Here is a 12,468-nt window from a genome sequence, read left to right as displayed (position 1 = left end):
TGAAGAAATGCTTGCAATCAACAACCATTAAAGAGACACAAATCAAAACTACAATGAGATACCATCTCACCCTGACAATAATGGCACTAATCAAAAAAAGAAAATAAGAAATGGTGGTGAGGTTGTGCAGATATGGAACTGTTATACACCGCTGGTAGGAATATAAAATGGTACTATGTAAAACGGTATGGAAATTGCTTTAGAAGTTAGAAATATAAATACCATATGATCCAGCAATCCCACTTCTAGGTATCTGCCTTAAAGAAATGAGAGCCTGAAACAGACATATGCACACCCCTGTTCACTGTAGCATTAGTCACAATAGCAAAAAGATGGCAAAACTTAAGCACCCATCAATGGATGAACGGATGAACAAACTGTGCTACATACACACAATGGGATACTGTACAGTGAGTGAAATGAGTCCATCATAAAAGGAAAATTATTGTATGAGGCCAATATTGTTATTAAATAATAATAATAATAAATGTTTACACATAGGGAAAAAAAGTTCTTCAATGGTTACCAGGGATGGGAGGCGGACAGAGGGAAAATGATGAGCTCGATAGAATATTAATAATGGTTAAGGGAAAGGCAATACACAATAAAGGGAAAGTCAGCACAACGTGACCAACGCAGTGGAAGCCACTGAGAGCAACGCAAGAATAAGGCGCAGTTAGGGTAATTACTGGGACACAGACAATCCTGCCACAACCCTATTAACAAATGATGGCGGATGAATGGAGACCTAGGTAGATGAAGGCAGACATAGGTAGATAAAGAGGTATCTTTAAGGGACGGTGGAAGGGAGCACCCAGACCTGCAGACACGGCTGTGGTTATGAGCATTTCTACATACGTAACTGGAGGAGCTGCATGTATGGTCATATAGATAATAGAGCACACAAGGGGTGCAGTCATGGACGCTTCTCAGACAGAACCAGGCACCTTGCAGGATGAAACCCCTGCACTCTAAGGTGAAGGACCACAGGCCGGCGAACATCTGTGTCAACTGGCACAACACAGCTTATAAAGACAATGTTCTTGTCCTACTTTGGTGAGTGGTGCCTGGGGTTTTCAAAGCTTGTGAGTGGTCATCTAAGGTGCAGCTATTGGTCTCTTCCCATGCAGAGCAAAGGAGGGTAAAGAAAACAAGGACTCAAGGGGGCAATTAGTCTAAAGGACTAAAAGACCCTGGCCTACAGGGCCCTGAGACAGAGGAACTAGATGGTGCCTGGCTACCACTACCACCCACTGTGACTGAGCTCACAACGGAAGGTCCTGGACAGAGCAGGATAAAAACATAGAACAAAACCTCAAATTCCCAGTAAAGACCAGGCCTAATGGTCTGAGAGAGACTGGAGGAAGCCCTGAGATGCTGGCCCTAAGACACGCTTCTGACCTGGAACTGCAGCCATTCCTGCAGACCACCTTTCAGCCACACAACCGACAGGCCCATGAAATAAACAGTAACACCCAAGAGGAACATGTTCCATAGAGCAGCCAATTATAGGAGATCAAAAGGCCAACCTTTGCCCTAAAGCAAAGGTGAGAAGGCAGGAAGGGGCAGAAAATCCAGAGGAAAGGAAATGGGGGCCCAGGGCAGCAATGGGGAGAGCACTAACACACGTGGGGGATGCAGCCGACGCCATGGACACTATATACAAACTGTCAAACGGTGAAGGAATTGCTCTGCAAACTTTGACCGAAAGCAAAATAAAATATTGAGAAACAAACAAAAAACCAAAACATCACCACACATTTCAAACTGTTGTACCTCTGCACTTAGCTACTTTATCCACATGCAAAAGCTCACACAGCACACCCCAGTGCAAGCTGCCTGGCATGGGCAGTGAGGTCCACAAGAGCAGGGGCAAAGTGGCTAGGTGTGTGTCTGCCAGCCTTGGGGATTCCCTGGGCTCAGTGGGTGCAGCTCACCACGTCTATAACCAGGAGACAATTAGGACAAGAACTGACATCACTCCTATGGTTGGATTATGAATTCAGTTGGCCCCAGGCACTTTTGTCTCCATGGGCCCCTTCATCCATAAAGCAAACAAATATTTTAAAATATATTTTTATGACTCATTGACATAAAGATGGAGGTTATTCGGGTTGGACTATATTCACTTTTTCCCTTCTGATTTTGAAACATGGTGTAGGCTCCTAAAAGCACTGTGGTCCACAGGCCCAGTGCCCACTGCATCTGACTGCTGAGCTGGCTACGGTGGTGCCCTGAGGGTATGAAAGGACCCAAGTGTGTATTAGGGGTCCCTGAGTGCTACCCATGGTTAGGCACTGGGCTACGAACCAAAAGGACCCAGGGGTGCTGCACAAGAAATGCCTGGTGATCTGCTTCCATAAAGATTAAAGAGCCCCTGCCGTCTAGTCTACTCCGACTCGTAGCGATCTTATAGACAGAGCAGAAGTGCCCAATAGGGTTTCAAAGGCTGTCATCTTTATAGAAGCAGACTGCGACCTCATTCTCCCTGTGGAGTGGCCAGTGGGTTCGAACCACCAACCTTTCAATTAGCAACATCCTGCCAGTCTGAGCCTGGCATCCGGCTGCACAGGCGGATGGGCCCCCGCTTTCTGAGACTGTCTGGACATGAACAAGCTTTCACGCTCATCCTGGGGCTGGTTAACTCGGAACAGGCCACTCCTAAAGCACGCTGTGTTGGCTCCAGAGACACGCGGTCAAACGTTGAGCGCTGTCAAAGGCCTGCACGGCGCCGAAGAGCACGGTGTGAGCCCCTTAGGGAAGGGGGAACAGTGACAGCAGGGGCGGACGGGGGTGCAGGTTTATGAGCACCTGCGGGACATCACGCCTCAACAAGGGGCCTTATGCACAGTGCAATGCTGGGTGCACCATGAGATCCTTAGGCATCAGAGATCCCCCTCTGCGGGTGGGCAAGAAGGCTCAGAGAAGTGAGCCAAGAAGAGATGGAACCAGGGTTTGAAACCAGCATGGCTCCAGTGCCAGTGGACGTCCAAGGTCCCACATGGTCTGAGGGGCCTCTGTAACCTCCTTCAGGGAACCCTGTGCAAGGAGCCCCATGTGGAGACTGTCTTCCCTGGGTTTAGCTCGTGGGCTGGCTGCAGTTGTAAAAAGGAGCGGATGGACAGATGAAAGGAAGTGAGAGACGTGACAAGGAGTCTCTAGGTGGGACATTTGGAAGACAAAGTTTGCAGACAAGCGCTGCAGTTTGCAGAACCTGGTGGCTCTGCCCCCATGCAGAACTTACCTCGGAGGAAGTTGGCTTACAGTATCCAGCTCCGAAGACCAGGTTCTCCAGAGAGATGCTGGACTGCTCTGGGCCCCCATCGGGGCCACCTTTGCCAAGCCAGGAGCCTCTCCCCGGACGAGTGAAACTGAAGCAGAGAGGCGTGCAGAGAGGGAAGAAGGGTTAAGATGACAGCACATCAATGCAGTCTCCCTGGAAGGGAGGGCCCGAGTGGCACAAGCAGTTTGGGACTGACTGCTAACGTAAAGGATGGCAGTTTGAACTCACCCAGTGGTACCACGGAGGAAAGGCCAGATGATCTGCTTCCATACAGATTACAACCAGGAAGACCCTAGGAGCAGTTTCCCACTGTCACATGGGGCCACCATGAGTCAGAACCAACAGCAGCAGGTTTGGTTTTGGTTTAGAGGAGTGGCACCAGGGAGCCCAGAGAATATACCATGTGGAAGAAGTAGTTCACCCCCTTGGAGCTGTGGTGGTGCACTGCTTAAGTGCTTGGTTGCTAACCAAATGGTTGGCAGTTCAAATCCACCAGCTGCTCTGGGGCAAAGGTGTGGCAGCCTGCTTCTCTCAAGATTATAGACTTGGAAACCCTGTGGGACTGTTCTGCTCTGTCCTATAAGGTCTCTATAAATCAGTATCAACTTGAACGCAATGGTTTTTGTTTTTTCTTTTAGTTCATCCCTGAGGAGTTTCTATAAAGGGGAAGGAGCACATTTGGATGTCACAGTGACAAGGGGGTGCAACTGGCATGAAGCCTGGGAGCCATGGATGATACTCATCCTCCCATGTGTTTGGCGCTAAGAAGAAATGCTCACCCTAAATACCAGCACCACACCTGCCAAGGGACCAAGGTGCGGCTGCAGGCAGCGTGGGTGGGAGAGGCAGGTGGCGTGGGCTCTCAGCAAGGTGAGGCTCAGGCTGACAAGGTCTGAGTCCTGCCTCCACTGCTTACAGTGACATCGTCACAGTGAGTCCCTTCGGTCCCATGCCCCTGTACGTCTGTCTGTCTGCCTGTAGAAGAACATAAAATTGCATGTACCTGCACAGTTTACACAAGAGTCCAAGAGCACAATGGTGTCAAAGAGTGGCCACCATCTGTAGAACCCTCAAGGCACCAACGCTAACTGAGGGTACTACCTGTGAACATCCAGACCCTGCCGGCTCTGTGTGTCACCCTAAAGATGAACTGACCTGGCGCAACAGCAACTATCAAGTTTAGGATCAGTTGTGACTACGAAAGGCTCTGGGACCCTCTTGAACTCACCCAACTTGGGGCTACAGTCATCTTCTCTACCTTTGATATATTGGTGGAGTTTACTTATACTCAAGTGTTTTCCCTTTCTGTGATCTCTTATAGTAAACATCCTCACGGTTAATTGTTTTCTCATCCAGCGAACGCTGTTTTATTGAAACGTCTTATCCTCCCAGTGCTATTCAAAGTCCCTGATGGCAAAGAGTGTCTTGAGAAGTCTTTGGCCTCAGATGGCATCATTGCCATCACAGATGCTCAAGAAACAGCTCATCAAAGAGGGCCACATCCTCATTTAAAACATTGACAGAGAAACAAACTTTGCACTTTAATTCTGTTAAGTGCATTCATTAGATATTCATTAGCTGTATGCCACAGGGTGTGCATGTCTAAGGTGGCATGTTCCGGTCTAGAAAGGGAGACAGACAAAACAACCACAGGTATCATACAAGGGAGTTGAATGCTGCTCACCAGGCAGACATTGCTTACGAAAAGCAAAAAAAGTAGAGATGACTTTTAAGTGGAGTATGGCCAGGGGGATAAGAGGCAGGCCGTGAAGCATAAGAGGCAGGCCGTGAAGCCAGACTGCTTGGGTTTAAATCCTAGTCACCACCCATGGCTGTGGGGCATGTGGCAAGTTTCTTAACACCCCTCCCCCAGGGCCTGTGTTTTCTGGTGTGTTCCAGGGTGGATACTAGCACTTCAGTTCCCAGGCTGCGTGAGAACTCTATGAGGTAAGCCAGGTGTGGGGTCAGTGACGTACAAGCCAGCCTAAAGCGGCCTCGGAAGAAATGCCTGGTGATTTGCTGCTGAAAAGCCAGGCCCTGGAAGTCCCAGGAGCACAGTCCTGCTCTGCCCACGGGCTCATCAGGAGTCACAGTCCACTTGATGCAACAGGGATGTGGCAGTGTCCGGCTCACGGCAACGATTCAACAAGTGCTGGAGCTCTCGCAGAAAACACCCCAACTACTATCCTCATCATCGTTGTCCTTTTTTTTTTTTCCGTAGTTGGGATTTATTTAAAGCAATCTAAGATTTAGCTAGGAAATGGATAAAAGGAACATTCCAGAAAGGAAATTGAACATGGCTAAGAGGGCCATGAATAGAGACACTATGGCGCATTCAAGGGACAGGTTGCAAATTAATAACTAAAACAATGTGTTCTTCATTCATTGAATCCTGTGTGATCCTCAATTAACTTTTCTGGTGAATCTGAAGATCCCAGTTGAAATACAAGTGTGCCCATTTGAGGGGTAAACTTGGATTCTTTTATTCCTTCCGTCTATTTTGGTGCAGGGCTCTTTGAGGTTAAATTTGAATCCCACACCTGCTTCATACTGACAGGGTTTAAGTGATATTGCTAAAAACTGCTTTTCCAGAAAAGCTCCGGCTTGCCCTATTTGACAGGTGTTCCCACAGCCTAAAAGGCTTCCCCTTGCTCCCAGATCCTGGCAGCTCCCTGACAGAAATCGTTCCTGCTAAACCCAGAGATCAGAAGACAGTGCTATTTTTACCCCAGTCCGGGAGAAGCCTCTGCTCTTGTGAATTTCTCCCCAGGCTCCACCCTGGCAAAGACACTGCACACAAACCTGCAGGAGACAACTTCTTTGGAAAGGTTCACCTTTCAGCTCACAGGGTCCCTATCCCACGTTGCTCATGAGAAGATAATCAGGGCCTCCAGCGGCACAGGGGTGACACCTGCTTTCCCCGCCACACCCCTCACAGTAGCTGCCGAGCACTGGCACCGGAGCCTGGTCACCTCCTGCCTCCACTGGGCGGAATGTCCAGCTCAGCCCACTCACAGCCACCAGGGGGGTCGTCCCAAAACGCAGCTTTCACCAGGTTCCCGTCCTGCTCACTTTCCACGCTTCCCTCTTATATCGTGAGCAGGCTCGCAATTAATTCCGTAAGGCATCATTCATTGTCGTTATTGTCAGCCATCACTGACTCAGGCCCTGACTCATGGTGCCCCACGCATAATGGCCTAAGCCATGCCCATGACCGGCTGCGGATGAGACCGCTGGGATCCACAGGGTGTGCACTGCCCAATTTGCAGAAGGTGAGTGCCAGGCCCCTCCCTCCTAGATCATGTCGGTCTAGAAGCTCTGGTCACAGCAGTATGCAAGCCTCCACTGACAGACACGCCCATGAGGTGCCGGCTGGGGATCGAAGCCGGGTCTCCTGCATGCAGGGTGACAATTCTCCCCTGAACCACTAAGGCCTCCCACGCAATGATCCCTTTTCTCTCTCAGATTCACCTCACCCTTCCCTGGAACCCCACCCACTCTTTATGTCTGGGTGACACTTCTCAGTTTGGGGATCACAGTCCATCACACATACATCTGCCCCCTAATCCCTGCTAATCCTGACAGTCTCTGACCTTGCCCCATTGGCAAGTAGAGCCCCTGAGTGGAACCTGTAGACAGGCAAGGGACTGGTGCAGGCAACCACCGTGTGGGCAGCTCCCATGGTGACATCGTGTGGCCCAAGGCCGTGTACGTCAGTTCTCCCTCACCGACCCCAGCAGAGAACAGAGGCTCAGGCCACAGACAGCAGAGGCCCTGTCACACAGCTGGGGTGACTGGGGTCTCACTGACATGCATTTCAAGCCAGCCCTGAGAAGTATCCTCAGAGGAGACGCTGGGGACATTGGTCTTCCCCAGTGCCGTGCTTCACGATCCACCCCTGCACCCCCCCCCTGCACCCGTGCACCTCAGTGTACAGTCAGCGCCAGCAGGAGTATGTCTGCAGACCACAGTTCAAGGTGCCAGCTACACCCTCGCTGTAAGCCAGCACCTGTTGCTGGCATCGATTCTGACTCACGGCACCCCCATGTGCTCCATAGGGTTTCCATGTTTTTTTTTTTTTTTTTTTTAAGGCAATTAGCAGGACTTTCTTGCATGGCTCTCTGCTCTGGATGGCCTTGACCTGCCAAACTTACAGTGACCATCAAGCACCAGTAACCATTTGCACCACCTGGGGACCCTCAACATCTAAAAGTCACAAAACTCAGTGCTTCCCAGACTTGGAGGTGGTCGGGGACTGTTCACTGATTGGAAGGGGCACAGCACCTCACAGGTGGGCGTCTGCATCCAAACACACAGCAACTCGGGGGAGCTGGGGTCCCTACCATGGCCCAGCACTGTCCTTGCTTGAGACTCGCTAAAGTCCTCTGCAGGTGGGACACATCCATGTTCCTGTTTTAGATGGGGACACGTGGCTCAGCAACTCTAGATGACTTCTCAAATAACATGCAGCTACAAGGGACGGAGCCAGGTGTGGCATCCACATCTGCCAACCAACCTGTAGTGCGTGCGGTTCTGTGCCTCAGCCCCACACCGGGGTCCCCTGGATTCCTGCAGTCCTCTATGTACACTTACACATGCACACACATAACACACACACATACTTGCACACATGCCACATGTGTACTTACATACCACACACACACATCACACTCCACTCTACACACATACACACATTATACTCCCCCAGACACCACCCCCACTATACCACACACACACACCATGCATTCACACACCAGACACACAACAAACACATGCACACGTACCGCATATACACATACACACACACCCCACACAGTACATATGCACATACAAACACACACACATCACATAAACATGCATACACCCCATACTCCACACACACCCCACACTGTGCACATACCCCATACTTCTGCAGACAGCCCACACTGCACACACACCACACTGAAAACACATCACACACAGTACACACAAATGCATACACATCACATACACACATGCACATACCACACACAATACATATACACACATATTCTACACACATACACCCCATACTCCACACACACTACATTCCACACACACCCCACACTCCACACACATACCATACTACACACACATCACATATGCACACAGTCCACACACGTGTCGAAAACTAGTCTACACATACACACCATGCACTACATACATCTGACATGTGTACACACCTTACTACATACACATCACATATACACATGCCAAGCAAGCACACACACCACACATGCACATATATACCACACATGCACACATATATCACACATGCATGCACGCATCATGCATGCATACATACAATACTATACACATATACACACCACACACACACTGCACAAACTAAAGCTCAAACCACACCTGCAAACATGAATCACACACACTGTACATACCATAACCAGACATGCACACACATCACATGCACACATATGCCATACATACACATGCCACATGCATAAATATACCATATACACATGTATACACATACCACATACTCACTCACCACATATACCACACACATAATACACAATGCTTATCCACATACACGTATACCACACACACGGCCACACACACTGCTCCTATTCCCCATAGTGAGGTCTGGAGTCCCAGCCTTCAGCCAGGAAGTAGCTTTCCTGCTCCGTGGGGCTCTCCCCTGGCAAAAGCCACTTGTCTGGGACTCACCGGGATAGGAAGGGCCACCACACTTCAGGGAGCAGTACCTGATCAGGGGCTGCTGCAGTGCCACCAGGGCGGCGTGGACCGTCACGGAGATCACTGACAGGTGGAAGTAGTCGAACATGACAGGGACCTGGTGGTGCAGGCCCCTCCGCGGGTGGAAGTGCAGCCCCAGCGAACGGCTGCTGACGACAGGCGCCCCCGCCACGTCCCGCAGTCTGCAAGGGAAGCATGGAGCTCGCGTTAGTGCCCATGGTGGTTCCTGCCCTCTGGGTGATGGTACCACAGCCTCGCTGTGGGCCAAATGCCTTACATGCAGCAGGCTGTTTACCCTGCAGGTGCTCAGTCTAGAAGAAACCCATTTCCCAGGACTGCAGATGAAGGGGCTGAGGTTCAGAGTGGGCAAAGACTCTGCTAGATGTCACACAGCTGCTATATGACAGGCCTGCGCCCCCCTCCACTGTCACTGTCACCATCACCAAACTTCACATCTGTGACGAACAAGGCCTTTCTCATGGCTCCTCTCCCACTGTAGCTTCCAATATCCCCCCAGTCCCTCAGCGCTGCACTAAGACACCGCGTGGCCTTTGTAAGTCTGCCTTCTCTTTAAGAGATCTGCTGCTTAAGGGCAAGAACTGTGACCCCATCACCTGGCACAGGATCAGGCACCATGTAGAATTTGGCCCAATGCTCGCTCACTGAAGCGAACAGCTGACTAAATGAATGACTCTTGTTACAGACTGAACTGTGTCTCCATGATAAAGATACAGTCAAGTGCTAACCATGGTCTATGTGAACCTGAACCCTGGTCCATGTGAACCTAAACTTGTTGGGAAAGAAAGTCTGTGATGACATTAGCTGTTAGCACAAGCTCACACTACACCAGGCCAGTTCTTCATTGGATCCGAGTGGTGTCTTTATAGGAGAACCACAGAGGACACAACCATGTGAAGATTAATCTAGAAGCCTGGAACCACCAGAGCTGCCAACGGCAGGAAAGAATCCTCCTCTTGAAACTCTGGAAAGAACACGGCCAGCCCGACACGTTGGTTTGGACTTCCAGCTTCCAGAACTGTGTGATCCTAAATTCCTGCTCTTATAAGTCCCTCCTCGTGCTTCTTCATTACAACAGCCCTGGGAGACTCTCATGCCCCCAAAACACAATGCTAACCAGTGTGCCCAGTTTGCACTGACTCTTGACCCCTGCCTCTGCTCTAGCATTCTGATTCCAGAACATGCTTGATTCCTAAGAGATAAACCAATGCACAGGCAAGACCCAACCACAGGGTCCCTGGTGATAAAAAAAAAAAAAAAAAGAATTAATTATTCGTCAGATCAAAGCCAGCCAGGCGAGGGCTGGGTCCTAATTTCCAGCCTGAAAAACAACCACCCAGACCCTGCAAGGTTCTCTGAGGCACAGGGAGCAGGAAAGCGAGCTGAGCATCTTCAGACAGGATGGCAGAGACTCAGAGAACATTTCAGAGAAGGTGTCTCCTTCCTCTGGGGACAGAGGCACAGAATGTGGAAGGTGAGGGGAGTGGTCTCCCAAGACCTAGCCCAACAGGCTTTGCTTCCTTGAAACCCTTGTTGCTTATAGGTTGGGTACAAATGAATAATCCAAGGGAAGGTCATCTACTGTACTGGAGCTGCTACAACTCCTGGGGAGACCAGGACAGAATAGGATGGGGAAGCAGAGAGTGGGGCAGCAGACACCCCACAAGGCTCAGAAAGCTGTAACATGGGTATCCACTTAAATTCTGAAAACAATTTATTGAGGCCTTCCTATGACCCAAACACAATGCTTACATGGCAATCACACAAAATCTTTTGGTGCTGTTCCATTTACAAGGAGCTCTGGGGGGGACACTGGTTAAGGTGTTTAGCTGCCTACCCAAAGGCAGTAGTTCGAACCCATCAACTGCTCCATGGAAGAAAAATGAGGCAGTCTGCTTCCATAAAGATTTACAGCCCTGGCAACCCAATGGGGATCACTGTAAGTCGGAACCAACTCGATGGCAGCGAGTTTGGTTTTTTGGTTTATTCCATTTGCAGATGGGGAAGCAGGGCCAACATGAGTCAATTCACAGTCATGGGTGAAGCTCAAGTGCTAGACTCAGGTTTATCAGACCCCATGGTCTTTTCTCGCCTACTGCAGGATAGTACCTAGACTCTGTTCAGACACAGGCAGGTATGTATCACAGGGTTAGTCTTAAAGCCTGACCAATGGTGGTAAAATGCATGCCCGGCTAGCAAAGATGCCAAGGACATTAATGAGAATTTAGGTCAGGTTAACAGGAATAAAGACTTAAGGAAGAGGGAGGTGATAATTCTTTACTCTGAAATGGGGAGAACCCATGAAAGCAGATGACAGCTCGTAGGAGTCAAAGTTAGAAAAGACAGGGATAAGCTGGATAGAATTGAAAGGCAGAATGCCTGGTTCTTATAAAGGAAATAAAAACAATGAAGCATGCAAAGACACACAGAGGAAGAGCCTCCCCTGGAGGTGACGAGATGACCTCTTCTGTATGTGCTTTAGAGGCAAGTTTATAGAGCAGTTTGTTTTAGATTCAACATTTCATGTACATTTGGTTTCACTCCCCAGTTACCATCCCCAACCCTAACCCGCTCTCCTCCCCTCCCTGCCCAGTACCCCCCACCCTGCCCCTCATAGGTATGCACTCCTGTGTCTCCTCTGTGGGAATGTTGCCCCTCTGGGGCCCTGGTGCATATCCATGGAGTATGTGGGTGTGTCACCCTGGGTTGAGTGGTCTGTACGTCTTGTTTACTATTAGGCTGAGTCAGCTCCTGGGAGTGACTTTTATTCCAGGCCCAAAGTATATCCCAGGGCCATAGTATTGAGGGTCCCACCCAACTCTATCTGACCAGTTATTCTGGTCATTATTGTGTTTTTGGATTTTGTTCCACATTTTCCCTCCTATTATATCCAGGATCTCGCATTTTGATCCCTTCCTGAGTGGTTGGCATTGGTAGCTGGGCACCATCTAGTTCTGCCCTCAAGGTTCATCATGTCCTAGGGCTGATTGCTTCCAAATGCCCCTGGTTTTTTGCACTCTTCTTCGCTTCTGATGATAGGAAACCATTAGCTGCATCTTAAAGGGCTGCTTGAAAGCTTTTGACACCAGTCGCTACTCACTGATGTAGGTTGTGGAACAAGATTTTTATGTATTCTGTTGTGCCAATTGAGTCTGGTGTTCCCCAGTACTATGGTCCTGAGTGGGTAGATCCATTGGATGTCTCTCCCACAGTGTCTGGCTGTCTCTGAGGGATTGTTCTATGCCTGTCTTCTGTTGTTTCTGTAAGGATTGTGGGTATTTTTGTATCATTGGTATTTGTGCAGGATTAGCCTCAGTTGAATATTTCATTGGTCTAGAGTATAATTCTGTTCACTGACCCCATCTAATCTCAGATGTTTATGTGCTTATATGTAGCCTGGTGTTGGTGGTACTGGTAATGTGGATATACTGGTA

At 49.5% G+C, this 12,468-nt stretch overlaps 1 protein-coding gene across 1 annotated transcript in view; it reads right to left on the bottom strand.

Annotated features, from left to right (window-relative positions):
* The window catches only part of FAM135B (family with sequence similarity 135 member B), a 171,398-nt gene that overhangs the window by 60,407 nt on the left and 98,523 nt on the right, over nt 1–12,468 (bottom strand). The window contains exons 4-6 of the mRNA XM_007940571.1: nt 11,131–11,150; nt 9,025–9,198; nt 3,245–3,371 (exon numbers count right to left, since the gene is read on the bottom strand). Of these exons, the coding sequence (XP_007938762.1) occupies nt 3,245–3,371; nt 9,025–9,198; nt 11,131–11,150 (321 nt within the window). The remainder of the gene's footprint in view (nt 1–3,244; nt 3,372–9,024; nt 9,199–11,130; nt 11,151–12,468) is intronic.

Source organism: Orycteropus afer, unplaced genomic scaffold (assembly GCF_000298275.1).
Source record: "Orycteropus afer afer isolate SDZICR_OR568_19922 unplaced genomic scaffold, OryAfe1.0 scaffold00069, whole genome shotgun sequence".
Taxonomy (NCBI): Eukaryota; Metazoa; Chordata; class Mammalia; order Tubulidentata; family Orycteropodidae; genus Orycteropus; species Orycteropus afer.
The sequence above is the reverse complement of the archived record's forward strand: the minus strand, read 5'-3'. Positions and strand labels throughout refer to the sequence as shown.